Source organism: Podarcis gaigeae (genome assembly GCF_964106915.1).
Source record: "Podarcis gaigeae genome assembly, chromosome: 11".
Taxonomy (NCBI): domain Eukaryota; kingdom Metazoa; phylum Chordata; class Lepidosauria; order Squamata; family Lacertidae; genus Podarcis; species Podarcis gaigeae.
Window position 1 is genome coordinate 56143946 of NC_139687.1, and position 24222 is coordinate 56168167.

A 24222-nucleotide genomic window follows, 5' to 3' on the forward strand; every position below is an offset into this window, starting at 1 on the left:
CATCCATTCCAGAGTAGATTTCACTTCCTGCTTCTGTTGCATCTATATTTTTATAGGTTGGGGTGGGGGCAAGTCAGTCTGAATGACATCTGTGTGTCCTGTCTAGGCCTGCGATCCAGTGAGGCTTAGAATTGATTGATTGATTGCATTTATTTCCCCCCTTCCTCCAAGAAGCCCACTGAGCCTCTTAGGCTTGCTGATCAGAAGGTCGGCGGTTCGAATCCCCGTGACGGAGTGAGCTCCCGTTGCTCTGTCCCAGCTCCTGTCAACCTAGCAATTTGAAAACATGCCAGTGCGAGTAGATAAATAGGTACCACTGGGGTGGGAAGATAAACGGCACTCTGGTTTCCGTCACAGTGTTCTGTTGTGCCAGAAGCAGTTTAGTCCTGCCAGCCACATGACCCAGAAAGCTGTCTGTGGACAAACACCGGTGCCCTTGGCCTGAAAGCGAGATGAGCGCCGCAACCCCATAGTCGCCTTTGACTGGACTTAACCGTCCAGGGGTCCTTTACCTTTTACATAGTTCTCTTCCCCCTCTCCACTTTATCCTCACAACAGCCCTATGAGGTGGTTTTGGTGCGCTGGCGATCTCCACTAGGGAGAAAGCGTCTTCACCCTGACATGTCCTCCACTGGGAATGCAGCAGGGAGAAGCGTCTTCATAAAGGCAAGGCAGTTGGCGGTGGCTGGAGGATGGTGGGCCGAGTCAGCCTGGCTGGGTTGGGGGGTGGCGGCAGCATGCGTGTGACATCACACACGTTTGACACCCCCCCTCCATGTTGGGCACAACTCAGTGCCTCTACCTAAGGCTGCAATTCTGTGTACAATTATCTGGGAGTAAAAACAATAGAACTTACTACTGAGAAGGCATGAATAGGGTTGCAATGGAAGAGACTGAGCAGATGTTAAGGATGTTCCCTGGTTCAAATCTCACCTGTGACATGAACTCTCCAAAGTAAGAGTTTTGTCCTACACCTTAGATTTCCATGCATACCCACGAAAAGGTAATAGCAGCACCACTTCTTCACGAAGCAAGCTGATCCTAGTTTCTGCATATCGTGGAACTTTTGAGAACATGGGATCAACGTTTCCCCCCTAGTGCCAACTTCCCCCTGCTCTTCTCTTTCTTAAATTCCCTGCCTTCACTGTTCCTTGCTTCCTGCTTCTCTCCCCAGTAAGACCAGCTACTCTGGTTTGTTGCCAGCACTCTTTGGTTGTCAGTAGTCCTCTTGGCGGCGTCCTCCAATGTTATCTTTCAATTTAAGAAACCAAAACACTGGGAGAAGCACAAGATGCGCCCAGCGTGACCCTCAGTCTGAGGTGTCTGTCCCAGCCAAAATGACCCCTCACTTCCCTCAAGGGAGACTGACTGTGAGAATTCCGTGCTGCCTCTTTCATTTTCTCAGCCTTGGAATGTTCATGGACATTCTGATGCCTCCCACCAACTCAGCCATTAGGAGCCAGAGGCTTCATGGCCACCGCTGTGCATTACAATAGATATTGGGAGCCCCCCCCCCACACTTAGGTTCAAATTATCAGGTGATGTGTCAGCTGAGTGGTGCAAATGCATGTGCAGACCATCTGTAACGGTCACTGTTAACCCTTTCTTTTCAATAATTGTTCTCTCTGGGGGCATGTGTATATTTCAGGAGCAGCTCTGCCTTTGAAAGGAGCAAAACGGATGTGTTTCGAGTGAGAACCAACAACGTTGGGACAATCAGAAAAATAAGGTACGGTAGAGGAACTTACCACAATATGGAGACACAGAATATTGGGTTCCCCTGAACCACATAGTCTTATCCAGGGGTCAGCAGACTTTTTCAGCAGGGGGCCGGTCCACTGTCCCTCAGACCTTGTGGGGGGCCGGACTATATTTTGAAAAAAATAAATAAATGAACGAATTCCTATGCCCCATAAATAACCCAGAGATGCATTTTAAATAAAAGGACACATTCTACTCATGTAAAAACATGCTGATTCCCAGACCGTCTGCTGGCCAGATTGAGAAGGCTATTGGGCCGCATCCAGCCCCTGGACCTTAGTTTTCCTACCCATGGTCTTATCAGACAAATTCATGGGCTTTCAGCAATAAGGTGCAGGGCTGGATTTAGGTTTGATGAGGTCCCAAGCTACTGAAGGTAATGGGGCCCTTTATATGTCCAGCTGCCCTTTGTCAGCAACAAATTGTCAGTTTTCTTGTGTTGAATATATGCCATATGGTAATTTATGGACCTAATAGGTATCTAAAGCCATTTGCCACTGTTGCTGTATGTAGGTTTTATTTCATTTGTTTTTTATCTTATATTTTGGAAATGTACATCCAGTTTTTCCCCCTTGTTATAGGTTGTTTAGCTTATATGTAAATCTGGCACTGCTTGCTAGATAAAACGATTACTCTCCTCTCCCCATGCCCTGCTTCTTCCAAACGCCTCCAATCCAATTTTGGGGGACACCCAAGGGAGAAGAAGGGACGAAAGCCGCAGCGCACAAGCAGACGTCCTAGCACAGGGCCCCACCCCAAATCCCCACTCAGCCCCAAATTCTTGACTTGAAATTCCCACATTCTGTGCTGTCCCCAGGGATAAGCTATCTGAGCACATAAAAGGCATCACTTGGAATATAGAAATTTAGGAAGGGGCCTTAAACCAAGGAACACCATCGGTCCATCTGACTCTGTATTGTTTTCTCTGATCGGCAGCAGCAGCTGTCCAGAGTTGCAGATAGGGATCTCTGCTGGCTCTAGAGATGCTGAGGATTGAATTTGGGGCCTTCTACATCCACAGTGGGATGCGGGTGGCACTGTGGGTTAAACCACAGAGCCTAGGACTTGCCGATCAGAAGGTCGGCGGTTCGAATCCCCGCAATGGAGTGAGCTCCCGATGCTCGGTCCCTGCTTCTGCCAACCTAGCAGTTCGAAAGCATGCCAGTGCAAGTAGATAAATAGGTACCACTCTGGCGGGAAGGTAAACGGAATTTCCGTGTGCTGCTCTGGTTCACGGCTTAGTCATGCTGGCCACATGACCCGGAAGCTGTATGCCGGCTCCCTTGGCCAATAAAGCGAGATGAGCACCGCAACCCCAGAGTCGGCCATGACTGGACCTAATGGTTAGGGGTCCATTTACCTTTACCTTTTTACACCCACAGCAGGTGCTCTAAAACTCAGCTACTGCCTTTCCCCTATAATGGCACCACAATATCATATATGTGAGCAAATAGCTCATCATTTGGTGATTCTGTAATGTGAGAATAGCCACCTGCTCTTGGAGAGTGTATGACTGGGTCAAACCGTTTTAATGAGCTTAAGAGTTGTGTTTAAATCAAGAGATTAGGAAACTAATCAAATCAGACCATTGTTATAAAGAAGAACCCCAGTTTCTCAATGGAGCTGAACTTGATTCATGTTACAACATGAAATATATATATGAAATGATAAAAATAATATTAATATATAATATAACTGCAATACTTGGCAATCCTTGTTAATGATTTTTATGCAATTTTACATACACCTTTTCACAAAAACCTTTTGCCAAGATGAGTTTAAAACTATTGGAATTACGCAGAAAAATGAAAATATCAATTATTTTTAATGTTGTTATTTACCAAGCAAAGCTAAATTATATCAATTTAACCAATGCATCTTTTGAATTCGCAAGTCATGTTACAATTTTTTTTAGCACCCCTCATTTTGGGAATCTGAAAGTTGAAAAATTCAGCCCTCCCTACTGTTGAAAAATTCAGCCCTCCCTACTCTTACATTAAACATGAAGGTGCGGCAACCCCCCCCCCCCCAAACCTGAGTCTTGTTCTGATTTGTGCTACAGAATTGAACACGACAACACAGGGATGAACGCCAGCTGGTTTCTGGATCGTGTGATAGTGACGGACATGAATAGGCCTCACCTCCGCTTCTACTTCCCGTGCAACAATTGGCTGAGCAAGGATGAGGGTGACGGACTCTATGTCAGAGATCTTATCGGTAGCCTTAACCCCATGGATGTTCCCAAAGGTATGTCATTTCGCAACAGGCTGCGCTTACGACTGTGCAGAACAGCATCGAAATGGGGGCAGCTGAGGCTGCTGGTGGAAAAAGTGAAAGAATGTGGTAATGATTTAAGTCTTGGGGCAATGACGCCGTCAAGAAATTTACAGAAGGCAAGGGAGAGCAATAATAATAATAATAATAATAATAATAATAATAATAATAATAATAATTTATTTATACCCCACACATCTGGCTGGGTTTCCCCAGCCACTCTGGGCGGCTTCCAACAAAACACTAAAATACAATAACCTATTAAACATTTAAAGCTTCCCTAAACAGGGCTGCCTTCAGATGTCTTCTAAATGTTTGTTAGTTGTTTTTCTCTTTGACATTTGGTGGGAGGGCGTTCCACAGGGCGGGTGCCACTACCAAGAAGGCCCTCTGCCTGGTTCCCTGTATCTTGGCTTCTCGCAGAGAGGGAGCTGCCAGAACGCCCTCGGAGCTGGACCTTAGTGTCCAGGCAGAACGATGGAGGTGGAGATGCTTCTTCAGGTATACTGGACCGAGGTATGGTTGGGCTTCTGCTGCGGGGTCGCCCTCCTCCTCAGATTTATATCCCACCCTTCCTCCAAAGGATCTCAGGGCAGCAAACATGCCAATACTAAGACCGTACAATTTAAACTTCTAAAACAAGTTAAAAACAACTCTGTGCCACAGGAGAGGCAAGGATCCTAATTGCTAAAAACTGGAAAAAAAGAAACTGTGCCAACAAAAAAGGAATGACAAGGCAAACTGTTAGAGTATATCAAACTGGCTAGATTAACAGAGGCAACTAGAGATCACACTAGACAAGAGTTTCAAAAAGCATGGGGAAAATGCAGAGAATACTTCACAAAACAGTGCCCTAAAATACATACCTGGACTTGTTTCGATTAATGTCTGCCTGAGACGTTGTGGGTATTTAAGTTACAATTAGAAAAATTATTCATAAAGGAAACAGTTTATAAGAAGTAAATAAGGAGGCCAGGAACAGGATAAAGGAAGTCTTTTATTTCGTTGTTTGTATTGTTGTATGTTATGCTCACTGTATGTTATGTTCACGTATAATGAGGGTGGGTTGTGTATTGGTGGGGTGGGGGGGTTATATTATGTTGTAAATAAAATTCCAATAAAAATTATTTTAAAATACTAAAAACAACTATATAAAAACATTTTAAAATTCCTAAAAGCAACCATACTCAAACTAATAATTTATGGGTTACCAGGGACAGGACCTTCAGCCTAGGTCAGCAGGACTGTTTTGCATTTTTCTCCTAAATGTTAACAGTGAGGGAGACTGGTGCAACTCATTAGGGAAGGCATTCCACAAGCAGGGAGCCACCACCAAGAAGGCCCTGCCATGAGTTACCGCCAACCAGGTAAGCCCCCAGTGACCTCCCTTGCTGGTTGTAGGTTCTGAGATGGTTGATCAGGGGAAGGCACTCTGTTCGGAGCAAATGTGTGTCCAATCGCGCTTCTTCAGGAATTGTTTTTTTCTGTGGTTTCCTCCAAGGATATACGCATTACAAACACTTGCATCCCTTCCAAACCAGTGAAACACTCCTGGCTTCCCCCAAAGAATCCTGGGAATTTTAGCTTTGCTGTGGAGGATGCTGCGGATATCGTTTTTGGAAATGCTCTCCTTCCCTTTACAGAACTGCAGCTCCTAGCAATTCCCAGTGAAAGGCAATGAGCAATAATCCAGCGTGAAGTTTGCCATCATTTTACTTGCCGCAAACCAGGCAGTTGGCTCACAAGCAACACCGGCAATCTTACCATGTGGAGCATGTTACATAGGTATATGTAATACGAGCAGGGAGTCCACCTCCCCCTGGTGTCAAAGACTTGTGAAAATGGAGCCCGCAACACTTAGGTCAATCATAGTTCATCTCTGCTGGCTAAAAGGTCAGTTCAACGGAGATGAACTTGGAGTAGCTTTTCCCACATCAGAAAGAGACTAGACTCTTCCTGGAAAGGAACACAAATCTGATGGTTGGGCAGTTGTTATATTACAAGGGCTGATTAGAATGAAGAAGCACCACAGCCAAGCAAATAATAATAATAAAGAATAATAATTTTTTTTATTTATATCACCCTCCCCGGCCAGAACCGGGCTCAGGGCGGCTAACATCAAAATATATGATACATTAAAACATTACACTTACAGTTTTGGCAACTCGTTGTTGTTGTTTAGTCATATCCGACTCTTCATGACCCCATGGACCAGAGCACGCCAGGCACTCCTGTCTTCCACTGCCTCCCGCAGCTTCATCAAACTCATGTTGGTAGCTTCGAGAACACTGTCCAACCATCACGTCCTCTGTCATCCCCTTCTCCTTGTGCCCTCCATCTTTCCCAACATCAAGGTCTTTGGCAGGGAGTCTTCTCTTCTCATGAGGTGGCCAAAGTATTGGAGCCTCAGCTTCAGGATCTGTTCTTCCAGTGAGCACTCAGGGCTGATTTCCTTAAGAATGGAGAGGTTTGATCTTCTTGCAGTCCATGGGACTCTCAAGAGTCTCCTCCAGCACCATAACTCAAAAGCATCCATTCTTCGGTGATCAGCCTTCTTTATGGTCCAGCTCTCACTTCCATACATCACTACTGGGAAAACCATAGCTTTAACTATACGGACCTTTTTCGGCAACTCAGTATACTCCAATTAAATAAAACCAAACAAATCTAGCCAAACATCAAGTACCTATCTGATTAACAATTATTGCATTGTTAATGGGAGGGTGGGTTGGGTTTTTTGCGGGGTGGGGCAAAAGTGAGAAAAACGTTAGGTTTCCCTCTTACTGGCAAGAAGCAGAAACTTCTTTCCGTGTTCCTTGCTGTAATATGCTTGTTTGTCATGGAGAAGGGGTGACATTTGATGCCAGCTGCCCCACTGATTTTGCCAGTTTCTATATGCCAGAGATTATTCTCACCCCTATTGTTGTTGTTTAGTCATTTAGTCGTGTCCGACTCTTCATGACCCCATGGACCAGAGCACGCCAGGCACTCTTGTCTTCCACTGCTTCCTGCAGTTTGATTAAACTCATGCTGGTAGCTTCAAGAACACTGTCCAGCCATCACGTCCTCTGTCATCCCCTTCTCCTTGTACCCTCCATCTTTCCCAACATCAGGGTCTTTTCCAGGGTGTCTTCTCTTCTCATGAGGTGGCCAGAGTATTGGAGCCTCAGCTTCAGGATCTGTCCTTCCAGTGAGCGCTCAGGGCTGATTTCCTTCAGAATGGAGAGGTTTGATCTTCTTGCAGTCCATGGGACTCTCTAGAGTCTCCTCCAGGACCATAATTCAAAAGCATCAATTCGTCGGTGATCAGCCTTCTTTATCGTCCAGCTCTCACTTCCATACATCACTACTGGGAAAACCATAGCGCCACTACTGAGAAGGCCCTCTGCCTGGTTCCCTGTAACCTCACTTCTCGCAGTGAGGGAACCACCAGAAGGCCCTCAGTGCTGGACCTCAGTGTCCAGGATGAACGATGGGGGCGGAGACGCTCCTTCAGGTATACAGGACTGAGGCATAGCTGTCAACTTTCAGATTTGAAAATAAGGGATCAGCAGCCTCACCTGTCCTGGGGACAGTCTACGGGATATCTAACAATCTGGGATAGCAGCAGGAGGCAGTGGGAAATGGCGCTGGAATAAGGGAATTTCCCGCAAAAAAAGGGAAGGTTGACAGCTATGGACCGAGACCGTTTAGGGCTTTAAAGGTCAGCACCAACACTTTGAATTATGCTCAGAAACATCCTGGGAGCCAGTGTAGGTCTTTCAGGACCTGCATAAACAACTATGCAGAAGGTTGCATTGGAAAGCTGGGCAATAGTGCACAATTTATGATCCAGCATAAGCAAGGATTATACAGTGGGTTGGCTGAAGTTTGCGAAGGATCTGTCTCTATGAGCTCCGGCTGTCTTTTGGTTGAGTTCACATTTGCTGATTTCCATCCATCTAATCCATGCAAGGCATCTAGCAGCTGGGCTGATTTGCACTGAGCAGGTCTTGCCAAACTGACAAGCTGGAGTTGGAGAACCGCATGGCTTTGAACATGCCCAGTGGATGGAGGCAGCAAATTCAATGCCTTGCCTGGTTTGAAGGCAAAAGGGCTTCCAATTTCTAAAGCCCTGTTTTCAGAGAGCTGCATCTTTAGCAAATACCTCCAGAAAATGTGAGCTCAAATGTGCAGAAAGGCTTTGGGGCTATGTGGAACGGCAGTGAGCGTGAAAAGCCAGGACTCGTTGCTTCGTTACTTAAAGCTGCCATCCTTATCAACGTTTGTAAAATGATTTATGGGGAAAGTGGATACAGAAACTCAAAACCTGTGGCCCTACCAAGCTGAATGTTGGGAGGTTCAGGACAGCACTTCATCACGCAGCGTGTCGTTAAACTGTGGAACTCACTGCCACATGAGGCAGTGATGGCAAGCAACTTGGACGGCTTTAAAAGGACCAGGTAAATGCCACGTTGCCAACAAAAGTCCGTATAGTTAAAGCTATGGTTTTCCCAGTAGTGATGTATGGAAGTGAGAGCTGGACCATAAAGAAGGCTGATCACCGAAGAATTGATGCTTTTGAATTCTGGTGCTGGAGGAGACTCTTGAGAGTCCCATGGACTGCAAGAAGATCAAACCTCTCCATTCTGAAGGAAATCAGCCCTGAGTGCTCCCTGGAAGGACAGATCATGAAGCTGAGGCTCCAATACTTTGGCTACCTCATGAGAAGAGAAGACTCCCCGGAAAAGACCCTGATGTTGGGAAAGATGGAGGGCACAAGGAGAAGGGGACGACAGAGGACGAGGTGGTTGGACAGTGTTCTTGAAGCTACCAGCATGAGTTTGACCAAACTGCGGGAGGCAGTGGAAGACAGGAGTGCCTGGCGTGCTCTGGTCCATGGGGTCACGAAGAGTCGGACACGACTAAACGACTAAACGACTAAATGACTAAACGCCAACAATAAATGTTGAAGATGTGGATTAAATAAGGCAGATTTCATACGCATCTCTTGGAACTGTTCTCAGATAGAAATATTCTGGAAATTGGTTCAGGTTAATATCTCTGCCATGTTAGGATATCATATACCCTTGGAAGCTAAAATATCGCTGCTTGGTTTTCTAGAATAGGTTGTTTCAGAAAAGAATCGAGAAATCGCTTTCAGCTTTATAACGGCTGCTAAGATTATAATAACTAAAAGGCGAGGGGAAATGATAACTCCTACTCTATCTGAATGGAATGAGAAAATTTGGTGCATAGTAACAAGGATTAAGCTAACGTATTATAAAATAATAACATATCAACCAGCCCAACAGGTATATGGAAAAATGGGTATTGTTTTCCATGTTTTGAACAAGTTCAACAACAATGTCCGACCTTACGCTGCTTTCAAGCTGCTATAACAGTATCTCTTTATGCTCTTTATCTATGGTTTATCTATAAGACAAAAAGTATATAGTAAAAAATGAGGGTTGGATGAATTCATGGAAGATAGGGCTATGGGTGCTACTAGCCACAATGCTTCTGAATACCAGTTGCTGGCATTCTTATCACTATGGTTAAAAGGGAACCGTCATTCATCTTGCGTCAACCAGGCCATATGATGGCAACAGCTACCTTTAAAGGGGGACAGTAATTCAGCACTGGACTGTGGGCCTCAATTCAATCTACCAGGCCCCTTTTCTAGGAAACTCTGCCCTCTCACCAATCACATGACATAATTTGATGTCACCTGTCAATCATTTTGATTGGCTGTCCACTTCCCACACTTTCCACGGCCCTCAGGTTGAGACTCCATTTTATATATTTTATGCGAATTTTACTTATTTTATTTGCAGTTGCCCCTAAGGCTAAGGAGGAATTGAATGCAAACGTACAGAAGATGTACAGAAAATGAGTAAAAATATATAATTTCTTAGTTGTGCTTAGCTGAGCTTTTTTTTTTTTTTTTTTTGCTTAGCTGCTTTACTTTCTCTTCAGTGGCCTTTAGCTCCACCCATTTTAGCTGTTGGCTCCGCCCATCACCAGAATGCGGCCCCTGGAGAACTCTCCAGATTTGAATCTGGCCTTTGAGCTGAAAGTGGTTCCACTCACCTGCGGCAATTACTCTCTCCTTTCCTTCCATTTCTGTTTGCAAGAATCCGAAAAACAAATCTGTGGCGTGCTGAAGGGACAAAGATACTTTGCAGATCCCTAGACATGTAGTTGGATGTGATTCCTGGCGAATCAGTCTTCTCCATCTGTTTGCATTTCGACTCTTTTCTGCTGCTGCCGCTGCTTCTTTCTGGTTGCCAATATGTTGGGGTGCTTGTGAAACTAGGAACCAGTCCAAGCTTAATTAGCCTCTCCTTCCTGCCAGATTTAGTCAATGATGCCACTAAACAGGTCTTCCGAGGGAAGCAGAGAAATTCACACAGCCCTTCCAGGCACAAGAATTACGTGCCTCGCTCTTCCACTGTTCCTTCTTACAGACATGTAGTCTCCATGCCTGGCGCTGCTGGAGAAATTTAAAGGGGTCTCTAGACTGGAAGCATCCCTCCCAGGAACCCCAAAGAGAAAGATGGAGGCTCCAGGTGAAATATTGAAATAAAAATACACATAGGAGGCAGCCTCAACAATAATGAGGAGGCTGTGAAGAACCACATCCGAAGCAATGGTGTGTGTTTTTTATACACTTCCAGAATACATACAGGATTTCTATTCACCGATCGAGGGATTGCAGCAGTCTTCACATTTGCAACCCAATAGCATCACACTGAACCAATCAAATTCGTTTGACTCTTTAGAACAGCCCTCATCATCCTATCATGTGATTGCATATAATCGTTGCTCAGTGTCTTTCTTTATTAAGACTTTGATGAAATTTTCCTGTTCATTTCCTGGCCAATGTGTTTGTAACCAGCAGAGGGAGCAGACACACTGTGTTATGGGAATTGTCCAAAAGGGGTGGTTAGAACTAGTGCAATGCATCACTGAACTTCCAGAGTGCTTTCACCCATGGTTCCTTCTCACAACTTGCTTGTAGCCATCTCATCTATTGCCAGAACACCTGAAGAGGAAGACCATTTTTTAGAGGTGAGGCTGAGTATCTGTATCTCCTCCCGTTCCTGTGAAGTCATTACTACTGGATGATTGTTGTTGTTTAGTCGTTTAGTCATGTCCGACTCTTCGTGACCCCATGGACCAGAGCAGGCCAGGCACTCCTGTCTTCCACTGCCTTCCGCACTTTGGTCAAACACTGTCCAACCATCTCATTCTCTGTCATCACCTTCTCCTTGTACCCTCCATCTTTCCCAACATCAGGGTCTTTTCCAGGGAGCTTTCTCTTCTCATGAGGTGGCCAAAGTATTGGAGCCTCAGCTTCAGGATCTGTCCTTCCAGTGATCACTCAGGGCTGATTTCCTTCAGAATGGATAGGTTTGATCTTTTTGCAGTCCATCACTGCCTTGCCGTGGTGACAGGGGCTTGAATAACTCAGAGAAGCTATGGGCTATGCCATGCAGTGTCACCCAAGATGGACAGGTCATGCTGGAGAGTTTTGACCAAACGTGATCCACCTGGAGCAGGAACCGGCAAGCCACTCCAGTATCCCTGCCAAGAAAACTCCATGGACAAAGGCAACAGGCATATAAAAGTTTTGACGCTGGAAGATGAGCCCCTCAGGTCGGAAGGCATCCAACATGCTACTGAAGAAGAGCGGAGGACAAGTACAAGTAGATTCAGAGCTGATGAAGCGGCTGGGCCAAAGCCAAAAGGTCGCTCAGTTGTGGATATGACTGAAAGTGAAAGGAAAGTTCAGTGCTGTAAAGAAAAATATTGCATAGGAACTGGATGATTAGAACATTATAATGGATTCTGGAAATTCATGCAAAGTTGGGCTGTTCCAGCTCTAGGCTGGAGTCTAGAGAATGTACAAATGATGGCTATCTTTGCATTGAGTAATGGATCTATTGTTCACGAGTAAGCCACTAACATATGAACGAGTTTTTCGTCTTGCCTCAGGCTGCTTTAATCATTGTCATCATCTTTATTAATAGCCATCTCTCCAAGTTTTTTTAAAAAATAAATCTAAATTTTCTGTTTTACATTTTGGAATATTCACTTAAACAACCTTAAAATATCAATGACTCCCCTTCCTCTCTTTCCATGGTTCATTTTGCACAACATAAATCCCTGCATATTTTATATAAACTAAACCATTCTGCATTCCATTATTACATCCATCAAAACTTATTCACACTGTTGAATTTATCTTAATGCTGCCCACGTTTTCAAATAAACACAATTTCCCTCCATATATTCAATAAACATATTCCAATCTTCTTTAAACGTATGATGTTCTTCTTCTCTTACGCTATACATTAGGTCCGCAAGCTGCACATATTCCATCAATTTAAGTTGACAATCTTCTTTAGTGGGACTTTAGTCTCTCCTTTTCCATTTTTGGGCTACCAAAACGCGAGCTGTGGTAGTAGCAGACATAAATAACCTTTTCCAACACCTGGGCCATCTCTCCAGGTTCTGAAAGGCGCATTATTGATGCACAAGATGGAGGTATCAGCTGACTTGAGGGAATCCTGAGGTTTACCAAATAACAAAGAAATATTTTTTTTTTCTTTTTAATGCCAGTAAGGAACTTCAAAACACGACCAGATGAGTGCAGTTTGGCCGGGGAGTGCTAACTGGTACTGTTGGAGTAAAAATATATATAATCAGGGTAGGGGAATGGAATGGAGGAGCTGCATCCCTGAAGATCATCACCCCATACTGCAACATTTTGTTGCAGTTCCAACTCATTATGCATCTAATAATCTGTATCCCTGTTAACGAGGTTGTGTGTTTTTGCTCTCTCTCTCTTTGCAGTGAACAAATATGTGGTCAAAGTTTTTACAGGAGATCTAAGTGGCAGTGGAACAGATGCAGATGTTTTTATTAACCTTTTTGGCCAAAATGGAGACACAGGTAGGATATCGCGAGGATTTGTTTCCTTTGGTCTGCAGCAAACCAAACAGATGAACAATGAAATAATCCACACCCCCAATATGCTTTTCTGAGACAGGGGTGTTGCTGCTGGGGATATTCCTGGGAGCTAGCATAGTGGTTACACGCAGCGTTTCTCAAACTTGGGTCTCCAGCTGTTGTTGGACTACAACTCCCATCATCCCTAGCTAGCAGCTCAGTGGTCAGGGATGATGGGAGTTGTAGTCCCACAACAGCAGGCAACCAAAGTCTGAGAAACGCTGGCACAGTGTTTGGACTAGGAGCAGAGGGACTTGGGTTCAGATGCCCACTCTGCCATAAAGCTCACTGGATAGATAATCACCATCTGTTAGCCTAGTATAACTTGCAGGGATGTTGTCTATGTCAGGATTTCAGCCTACACTCGAGTAGGACCCTGGTAGAGACACATGCCCGACTGGCATGTTCCCTCCCTCCTCGTTGATTGATCGTTTGGGAGCTTCAAAAGCTTTCTTCTGCCCGAACATCACAGCGACCGATGCCAACCGACACTGGCACACTTAGGGATCTGCAGAGTTTGCGCAGTTGCGTAACAGACCCCAGCTACTCAGCATTTTGGCTAATCTACTTTATTTACATATTAACACACACGGAGCACTGCAACGTGGCTCCCTCTCTCTCTAGAATCAGACAGCAAAGAGAAAAAGAACAATAGTCCCACTTCACGGAACACAGTAACACAAACATCCTGTCTCTGTCACTTCCCACTCTGTGGAGTCAAAACATACACCATCATGTGAAAGACAACAATCCCATGACTGCAATCATGGAGCAGGAATTCTAACAGTCTTGATATGTATTGTGTGTGTGTGAGCGAGCGAGAGCTTACTTTGCATGCCACCCTACGTTTCGTGGGCAGGGGAGGTGAACTTTAATCCAGTGGGCCAAATGCAGCCCTCCAAACCTCTCTGTCCGACCCTCAGGAAACCCTCAAATCACCCCCCACCCCAGCCACACCCCATCTCCCAAGGGGATGCCCTTCACCAGCTCTGCTTTGCACTTCCCTTGAGTGTTTTTGCCTGGCTGGAATATGCCCTTGAACTCTAGGTTTCCTGGATAGAAAGGTGTGTGCTTGTGTGTGCCTAGGAGCTCGTCTGCTGCATAAAGGTAAATTTGCATTCATTGTTCCTCCCACTTTTGCCTCTGGCCCCGCCTACCACTGGCCTGTGGCCCCAGCAAGCCTGTGGCCCAGAAAGGAATGTGGGCCTCAGGTGGGAAGAAAAGTTATCTACCTGTCCTTGGAGGAAGGGTGGGATAAAAGGATAACAAACACAAAACTTTTCCGCCCACTCCCTGTTTCTCAGTTCCTGCACTTCCCAGCACTGCAATGCCTGTGAGGTGCTCAGAGCTGATTGATGCAACCAGATTGGCATGCAACGCAAGTGAGTTGAGTACGCAGAGCCAAGTTTCGCTCATCACGAGGAGTGCAGCTGTCCTCCTGGAATTTTTCAGAAATTGTTTTTTCCCCCCTCCACAGCACGTTTCAGCCCTGTATTAAACAACTATCGAGGCAAATTACTTGGTCTCTCTCAACAGATTAAATAATTGTACTTGATTAAGCACGTACATTTTAGCAGTTTATTGATTAATGAATCTATCAATTAAATTTACATGCATTTTGCATTTTGCATATTGGCGTACCTCAAGGCAGACGCCTCTTTGAGATGCTGAAGAAAAGTGTAGGATAATAATAATAATAATAATAATAATAATAATAATAATAAGAAGAAGAAGAAGAAGAAGAAGAAGAAGTTGTTTGTGGCTTAATAAATGAAAGCTACCCCTCACAGTTAGGCTATCCTTGTTCATGGCCTGTAAGACACAGCAGAACCAAAATAGCCCCCACTCTCAAAGTGTGCAAATTATGCAGTCCATTTGCAGCTCCATTGATTTGCAATGTGCCCTTACAGGTTAAAGAATTGCCTTTCACCAACTGTAATTTTTAGTTGATGGATTTAGTTTAATTGTTTAAATGATGAGAGACTGCTTCTGTGTCCAAGCCCCCCCATAAGGGTGCCTTTCTGGTCAGGTGTGGAGGGGGGAGCCAAACTGCTTCTCTCTGGGGTGCCCAGCCTCCACAGTTATATTATTGCAGGTAAAGGTAAAGGGACCCCTGACCATTAGGTCCAGCCGTGGCCGACTCTGGGGTTGCGGCGCTCATCTCGCTTTATTGGCCGAGGGAGCCGGCGTACAGCTTCCGGGTCATGTGGCCAGCATGACTAAGCCGCTTCTGGCGAACCAGAGCAGAGCACGGAAACACCATTTACTTTCCCGCCAGAGTGGTACCTATTTATCTACTTGCACTTTGACGTTCTTTCGAACTGCTAGGTTGGCAGGAGCTGGGACCGAGAAACGGGAGCCCACCCCGTCGCGGGGATTTGAACCGCCGACCTTCCGATCGGCAAGTCGTAGACTCTGTGGTTTAACCCACATCGCCACCCGTGTCCTGCCATTATTGTGGATGCCCAAGTTTAAAAAGGGGAAATGTTACTCTGCTAAATTGTAGAACTTGTTAACACAAGTTGGAAAGGCTATAATTAAACATATTCTCTCCTGCCTCCCTGAACATTCCCACAGATTTGCATGCTCCTGTTGCACTTGTGCCTGGAAATGGCTCCGATGGCTGACCACATGCAAGGGCCTAGATGAGGCGCATGCCCCAGACCCCGAATCTCCCAGCTGAAATCTCTGACACATGCATTCCTGCACTGAACAGTTCCTCACCTGTTTGCCTTTTCCTTTCCATGTCATTTGCTTCTCAGGAGAGCGGAGGCTGGACAACGACAAGGACAATTTTGAGAAAGGTGCGGAAGACAAGTTTACCCTTGACGCTCCCAACCTGGGAAAGTTGAGGAAGATCACCATAGGCCACAACAACAAGGGCGGCTCTGCCGGGTGGTTCTTGTCCAAGGTTTGTGCAGATGAGCTGATTGTTCTCTACGGACGTAGGATGCTGCCTTGTAGAATGTCAGCCAGTAGGTCCATCTAGCTCCTTACAGATTTACCGTATTTTTCGCTCTATAGGACGCACCGGACCACAAGACGCACCTAGTTTTTACAGGGGGAAATCAAGGAAAAAAATATTATTCCCCCCAGAGCAAAGAAGCCAAGACAGCGAGCGGGATCTATCCCGCTGGCTGTCTTCGCTTCCTCTTTAGCCATGCACAGCTCCTCCGGCCAGGAGAGGCTGCGTGAGGCTATGGCAGAAGCCAAGACAGCCAGTGGGATGGATCCCGCTCACTGTCTTGGCTTCTTTAGCCACGCACAGCCTCTCCGGCCGTGAGAGGCTGCATGGGGCTATGGAAATTCCTCCAACTCCTGCAAAAGCCCATAGGAGCCACACACCCTTTAAGGAGCTTGCGGCTCCTGCGGGCTTTTCTATGAGGAGGGAGAAGGGACTGACGCAGCCTGGGGAAAAGCCTGCAAGAGCCACGTGGAGCTTGTGTGCAGCTCTGGAGAGCCAGTGTAGTGTAGTGGTTAAGAGCGGTAGTCTCATAATCTGGGGAACTGGGTTCGCGTCTCCGCTCCTCCACATGCAGTTGCTGGGTGACCTTGGGCCAGTCACGCTTCTTTGAAGTCTCTCAGCCCTACTCGCCCCACAGAGTGTTTGTTGTGGGGGAGGAAGGGAAAGGAGAATGTTAGCCACTTTGAGACTCCTTAAAGGGAGTGAAAGGCGGGATATCAAATCCAAACTCTTCTTCTTCTTCTTCTCTAGGGGGCTTTTCCTGCCTGCCTCCCCCCTGCATTCGCTCCACAAGATGCACACACATTTCCCCTTACTTTTTAGGAGGGAAAAAGTGCGTCTTATGGAGCAAAAAATACGGTATATGGACTCGCAACAGTTCTCTGGGATCTCAGAAACAGGTCTTTTCCAGAACTACCTCAAGGTGGGACTGAACCCACCTTGACCACTAGCAGTGCTGCCACCCAGTCATCTGACCCCCCCCCCCTGAAAATCAACACGCTCTCTCTATTTTTGTAAGGAAGGTTGTGGTTCCCCACAACCTTCCTTACAAATTACAAAATACAAACCTTCCCCACAATTAGTCTCAGGCAAAAGCATAGTGCTTTTGTTGACAAGGCCTTTTCGGTGGTGGTTCCCCGCTTGTGGAACACCCTCCCTAGCGAGGTGCACCTCTCTCCATCATGATTAACTTTCAGGAGGGTCCCAAAACATTGCTGTTTACCCAGACATTTGGTGGCTGAAGAATACTGGCAGTTCCATCACCTACCTCTAGATCAGTGTTTCCCAACCTTTTTTTGGGCAAAGGCACACTTGTTTCATGAAAAAAATCTCGAGGCACACCACCATTAGAAAATGTTTAAAAAATTAACTCTGTGCCTATATTGACTATATATAAAGTAACTCTCTTTAATAGGCATCAAATAAACACAAAGAAAGTACCGGTATTTTATAATTACTTTATTATGAAATAGTAAGTACCGTATTTTTAGGACGCTCCGTCCCATAGGACGCACCTACTTTTTTTTGGGGGGGGGAAATAAAGGAAAAAACTTTTTCCTTTATTTCCCCCCCCCAAAACCAGGTCGGGGAACAGTGGGATGGCGGTGCTGCGCCTCCCCGCTGTCCCCCGAGCTTGTGGGGCTGGCCCATGTCTGCCTGGCGCGAGGGGCGCTCTGCTTCAGGGCGCCCCGCGCATCGGGCAGCAGGCTACAGTCCACAGCATGGGGAACCCTCTGTTTCAGGGCACCCCACACGCCCCCACGGGTGCGCAAGGCTTGCCAACACGAGCGCGGAGCACGGGGCGTCCTCCGAAGGGCGCCCCGTGCTCTGCGCCGCCCGCAAGCCTTGCGCTCCTGGGGGGAGATCCCCCGGGTGCGCAAGGCTGGCCAACACCAGCGCGGAGCACGGGGCGTCCTCCGAAGGAACGCCGCCATCCCGCTGTCCCCCGACTTGGTTAGAAGGCTGGCGGGGGGGGGAGAAGCCTGCTTTTCCCCGTCGCCAGCCCCGCAAACTCGGGCGACAGCGGGAGAGGCGTAGCGCGCCCTTCCCGCTGTCCCCCGACTTGGCTAGAAGGCTGGCGGGGGGAGAAGCCTGCTCCTCCCCGTCGCCAGCCCCGCAAACTCGGGAGACAGTGGGAGAGGCGTAGCGCGCCCACCCGCTGTCTCCCGACATGGTTTGGAGGCTGGCGGAGGGCTTCCTCCTCCCCCAGCCCCGCAAGCTCCCAGAGCTCTGGGTCCCGTTCTGGGGGAGGGGGAAGCTCGGGCTTCCCCCGCCCCAGCCCCGCGTCTCCAGCCGGGAGACGGTCGCGCTTTAGCCCCGTGCGTGCTCTCCCAGCTGGAGAGGTGACGCGCGCCTATGGAGGCTCCTGCCATAGGCGCGCGTCACCTCTCCAGCGGGGAGAGGGTCGCGGGGAGCTGCTTTAGCCCCGTGCTTGCTCTCCCAGCTGGAGAGGTGACGCGCGCCTATGGAGGCTCCTGCCATAGGCGCGCGTCACCTCTCCAGCGGGGAGAGGGTCGCGGGGGGCTGCTTTAGCCCCGTGCTAAAGCAGCCCCCCGCGACCCTCTCCCCGCTGGAGAGGTGACGCGCGCCTATGGCAGGAGCCTCCATAGGCGCGCGTCACCTCTCCAGCTGGGAGAGCAAGCACGGGGCTAAAGCAGCCCGACTCGCCCGCCTCCCTCCCACGGCACACCCGGCAACTTCTCGCGGCACACTAGTGTGCCGCGGAACACCGGTTGGGAAACACTGCTCTAGATGTTATGAACTGGAATATTGTCTTTAGAATGTTTTTGCCTTGCTATGGCTTTCCAGTTGGGAATCTGTTTCCCCCCCTTGGGGGTGGCGGTTCTTTGCAGAGAATGGGTGGGGTACAAACTCAAGAAACAATAAATAAAGGGAAAGTATGGGCCGTGTGTTTGTTCCCATGAATCCAGCTAAAAGCTGTTGGGCGTCCTTATTAAATGCTGTGTCTTTCTTGTACCAGTCTTCCTCTCCTTGTTCAAATGAGTCTCTGTTCTCGCCCTAGGTTATCATTGAGGACATAGGCAACAAATGTATTTACAACTTCCCATGCGGCCGCTGGTTTGCTCTGGATGAAGATGATGGGAAAATCCAGCGGGATATTCTAGTGGGAGGAACAGAGGCTACAGGTAAATGCATTTGCAGGTAAAAATACTCCTTTGGGCTTGGCCTAAATATTTATCATTCAGGAAAGGGGAACAAATGCAGCTTTTCTAAAAGGGAAGAAGCACAGGAAAAAACACACCTTCCTTCCGTATCCACAACTGGGCATCTTCCTTGAAATGAACATTTCGGCCTGTGCTCTCTGCATCTCCCCATTTTATAAAAAGGTGGGGGATAATTTCCTGCCTACCCCTGAAACAAGGGCTTCTCCTCTACAACAAGGGAATATACCTGAAATATACTCGGAATAGAGAGTGGATTTCATGCTCTTTATTCAGATCATAGTGGTGTGGAGGAATGGAAGTTCCCCCAGAATGTCTGCTTTATATACATTATTTACACAATGGGCCCTACATGATTGGCTAATTCCGGGATTCTCCTGTAGGCCAATCAGGTTGCGGATTCACTTCCACCTGGAGCTGGATTGGGTGGCTCCTGTGGACCAATCAGACTGCTGCATTCTGGGTCCTATTGTTCTAGGACCAATCAGACTGCTGCATTCTGAATCCTATTGTTCTAGGACCAATCAGACTGCAGCATGTTGGATCCTATTCAAACCAGTACATAACAATACCCTTCTGTTACGTGGAGGGCAGCATAGGGGACTTCTGCCTTTAGGTGTGGGGTCCTTGACTATAGCTTTCTCACATTAGATCCACACAGCATTGTGTATCGCATCTTTTAAATGTGGGGCCCATTGGGACTGGTTGGGTGGAAAACAGGGAGGCCAACAGTAGGTGGCGCTAGAGCTAAAGACAGGTAAATCCAACTGATTTTAGTTCCCTCTCCATCCTCTTCCATCCTTGTTCTACAAGGGCAACACTAAGGGGGAAGAAGCAGACAGGATATAAGCAAGACAGCAGGCAACTGAGGTCTGGCTAAAGGCTGACTGAGGTTGGTGGACCAGCTGCCATTGCATTGAAAGGCGGTATTTTGGAAACATGGGAGCTTAGGAGAATGATTTTCCTCTGTTAATTGATATAATTGATATAATCCCCCTTTAAAGCCTTCAAAATTTATGGCTTGCAGACCTAAATATAGAATAAGAGAACAAGAAGAACATACTTTTAAAGAAGATTGGACTATGTTTATTGAATATACGGGGGGAAATTGTGCATATTTGAAAACATGAGCAGTGTTAAGATAAATTCAACTGTGTAAATAGGTTTTGATGGATGTAATCACGGAATACTGAATGGTTTAGTTTATTTAAAATATGCGGGGATTTATGTTATGCAAAATGAACCATGGAAAGAGAAGAAGGAAGTCATTGATATTTTAAGGTTGTTTAAGTGAATATTCTAAAATGTAAAACAGAAAATTTGATAAAAATTATGGGGGGGGGACACAAAATTTATGGCCACCAACTGCATCCTTGGGGAGCAGATTTCACAGTTCAGCTATGTACTGTGAGAAGAGCCAGTGTGGTGTAGTGGTTAGAGCATTGGACTAGGGCCTGACAGAGACCAGGGTTCAATTTCCCACTTGGCCATCATGCTGACTAGGTGAACTTGGGGACCAGTCATTTACTCTCAGCCTAACCACCTTGAGCTCCCTGGAGGAAAAGGTGGGATATAAATGCATAGCTGTCAACTTTCAGATTTGAAAATAAGGGTATCAGCAGCCTCACCTGTCCCGGGGACAGTCTACGGGAATGTAACAATCCGGGATAGCAGCAGGAAGCGGCGGGAAATGGCGCTGGAATAAGGGAATTTCCCGTAAAAAAGGGAAGGTTGACAGCTATGTATAAATGCAATAAATAAATAAGAAATAAAATAAGCAAGAGGTAGTTCGTGACTTGTCCTAGGGCAGTGATGGAACCTGGAGCACGAACGACTCTGCTAGGTAAATTTGATTTCGGTGGTCCAGGCAGCCGGATCGGCAGGTTTGAAGCAAGAACAGCTGTTGGGGAGGGGCAAAGCCCTGGAGCTGGTCTACAACTGGCATTGCTGCCATATATTGGGGTCGCGAGGGTTGGGGCAGGGTGGCAGCAAGGGCAGGGTGGTAGTGAATGTAGCTATGCTCTGCTGGGTTTGGGAGCCAGGTCTGTGACTCCACACACCCCTGCCAGCTGTTCCTGTTTTGAAAGTTGTGCGATAAATTCCCGCCTCCCCCCAGTGGAAATAAAGACACATGACACAATTATTAAGGTTAATGGGCTAAATAAGGACACAACTTTTTTGGTTACAGGTGATGAGCGGTATTGGCTTAGGCATTGGTCCTAACAGACTATATCCAGCTTCAGCCCGTCCGCTTGAAGTCCAGGAAGGGTTAACCACCAGTAGGGGGAGTCCTGCTGATGCACATCAGCTAGGAACTCCCCCGGGGTCACCACTCGGGGGCGTGCCTTAGGTCCTCAGCTCCATAGGCTTCAGACAGGGCCATGCCTCTCAGGATCCTTTATCGGACTACCCTTCAATATGTGGGGCAGGTGATAGCACTTCCTCCCCTCTTCCATCTACAGAGCAATACCAATGCCTAACCACCAATACCAAGAAAGTTGTGACGTTTTGCTACCAGGTAGGCGAAAACCAAGTGGCTGGTGCCAATTTGCCAAGTGGGAAAATTCCTATCAGGCCCCTCAATGGCGACCAACCGAGGTCCATAGCTAGGTCAAGGAACAAAAATATTAAAGGGTGGGAGGGTGGGAAACTGGAACAGCTGGAGGCGGCAAAAGAGGGAGATCCCCAGCTGTGCCTGCATTAAATGGAGCAGGTCACGTCCCCCGAGCCAGCCGATTGGCTGGCCAGGGGGTGACGAGGCCAGGGATTCCCCCAATCACATGGAGGCTGCGTGACGCCCGCAACACCACCTCCTTTGCAAGGTGGAAGTGGCTTTACAGAACAGGCTTCTGAAATAGAAAAACTACAAGGGCACCAAGTGAATGCCCTGGTATTTGCTGTGGGAGCTTTTGATGCTCATTTTGCAGCAGGTTTTAAGATTACGGAGGTGCGTGGCCTCTTCTTTAACCCTGCAGCCACCGCCCAAGATGCCCGGTGGCAGCCCTGTTTCAATTTCATAAGGAAACTGGCAAAATGGAGGAATTCTAGCCCATTCTCGAGGGGACGGAGAGCAGGATTTTTCCTGCCAGATCAGAACCTGATAGGATCTGTACTCAACACTTTCTCCTCGACATTTTGCCGTTAAGCTGAGAAGGCAAAGTTTGCTCTTTCAAAGATGCCTTCAGGACATCCTTTCCACAAAGGTTGCTGATGCTCTGAAGGCCACCCAGGGCTTCCTGCCCCCGGGGGGGGGGAAGGGCGGGGGGGGGGGGAAACAGGCCATCAAATAATATTCCAGGCCTTAAGGCATCCGGGCAAGCAGCGGGCATGCTGGGGGCGGCTGCTGCTTTATCCAGGCTTCTTCTAACGGAGTCACAGCCTCCGTCGTGTGAGGCGCCCTTTCGGAATGGCTTAATAATTGATTTGAGCAACGGGTGGACAAGCTGCTGCCGGTGTGCTCCACACCCATCGGTTTTATGCTTTGGATTCTTGGCTTGGCGGGTGGAAATGAGCAAACCGTATCTTCCTTCCCCGACTCGTGGGTGCCAATCCTGACTCTGCAACCTGCTTTTACCCACAATTGTCTGTCTGCAGAATGCTGCGGCGAGGCTCCTTATGGGGTCCTTGCCGTGGGATCACATTCATCCAGTGCTTTACCAACTGCACTGGCTCCCGGTGGAGTACAGGGTCAGGTTTAAGGTGCTGGTTTTGAGCTTTAAAGCCCTACGCGGCCTAGGACCCACGTACCTATGGGACCGCCTCTCCTGGTATGCGTTGCAGAGGACCTTAAGGTCCACAAATGACAACACTTTGGAGGTCCCAAGTCACAAGGTGGTTAGGTTGGTCTTAGCTAGGGCCAGGGCCTTTTCAGTACTGGCCCCAACTTGGTAGAACGCTCTGTCACAAGAGACCAGGGCCCTGTGGGACCTGACATCTTTCTGCAAGACAGAGCTGTTCGGCCTGGCCTTTGGTTTGGACTCAGTCTGACCCTTATGTTTCCCTCCCCTTATGGTTTTGATCTATGGGCTATTGTTAAAATGAGGCTGCTTTTAAAATTGTATTTTAACCTGTATTTTAAATTGGTTTTTTCTTCTTCCCCTATTATGTTTTTATTGTAATTTTACTGGTGTTAGCTGCCCTGAGCCCGGCTCTAGTCGGAGAGGGCAGGGTATAAATAAAATTTATTATTATTATTAGTAGTAGTAGTAATGAGAGTTTCAGCAAAGAAATGCCTTCTCACCCTATGAGAAAATAAGGGCTCAAGTGCCTTAGCAGAAGGCCACAATGGATATTAGAACTTTCCCACATGGCTTTATGTAGACTTGCTAGCATTGCTATTCTAAGCAGAAAAACGAATCTTCTCCTTCCTATTCTTCTATCCAGCAAGGCAAAGGGTGGGTCCAAAGGGATTCAGAATCAGAAGAGGTGAGATGATTCTTAGTCAACCTTTTTGAGCCAGTGGGCACATTGGGGATCTTGAGGAAGTGTCGTGGGCACCAATCCCAGATATGGCTGTTGTCAGGGAACTGCCATCGGAGCCAGAGGAGGAGGGAGGGCTCCAGAGGGATGCTGGAGAGCGTCCCAGGAGGGAGAGAGGCAGCCCATCTGCGGGGGAAGGAAATCAGCGTAGCACCAGTGGAGAAGGGGGGCAGATGGGGGAATCGGTGAGGAGGCTCCATAACTCCTCGCCGGAGACCAGCGGGGAGGGCACGGGTCCTCCACTGCCCACACCCTCCCTGCGCAGAAGACTTCCGCGCAGGGAGAGTAGGCGGAGACTTGGCGTCAAAGAACTTCTTTGCTGGAAGAAGTTCAAGAAACGCCCACTGACGGATTCTGCCAGCGATTGAGACAGCCACGGATGAGTGGTTGTCCGGACAGAAAGGGTTCACCCAGGTGACTCAGCCAGGTGTGGCAACGACTTACGCACGAGCAACCCCCTAGAACCATTACAGCTGTAGAGGGGGTGTGGCACATTAGAAAAGGGCTTCCACATTTAAAAGAGCAGGAAATAGAAGCAGGGCCATGAAAAGCTCCATCAATGGG

General features: G+C 47.5%; 1 protein-coding gene across 5 annotated transcripts in view; it reads left to right on the forward strand.

The window, feature by feature from the left end:
- LOXHD1 (lipoxygenase homology PLAT domains 1) overlaps window positions 1-24222 on the forward strand; it is a 195364-nt gene that overhangs the window by 31503 nt on the left and 139639 nt on the right. For 4 of the 5 annotated variants that reach the window (XR_014556163.1, XM_083702543.1, XM_083702545.1 and 1 more), the window contains exons 3-7: window positions 1649-1729; window positions 3824-4008; window positions 12877-12975; window positions 15795-15943; window positions 19020-19143. Coding sequence is in view for 4 of the 5 variants with exons in the window: in XM_083702543.1 (XP_083558669.1) it covers window positions 1649-1729; window positions 3824-4008; window positions 12877-12975; window positions 15795-15943; window positions 19020-19143 (638 nt within the window). In the remaining variant the exon portion in view is untranslated. The remainder of the gene's footprint in view (window positions 1-1648; window positions 1730-3823; window positions 4009-12876; window positions 12976-15794; window positions 15944-19019; window positions 19144-24222) is intronic. The other variant, XM_083702544.1, reaches the window with a different exon arrangement.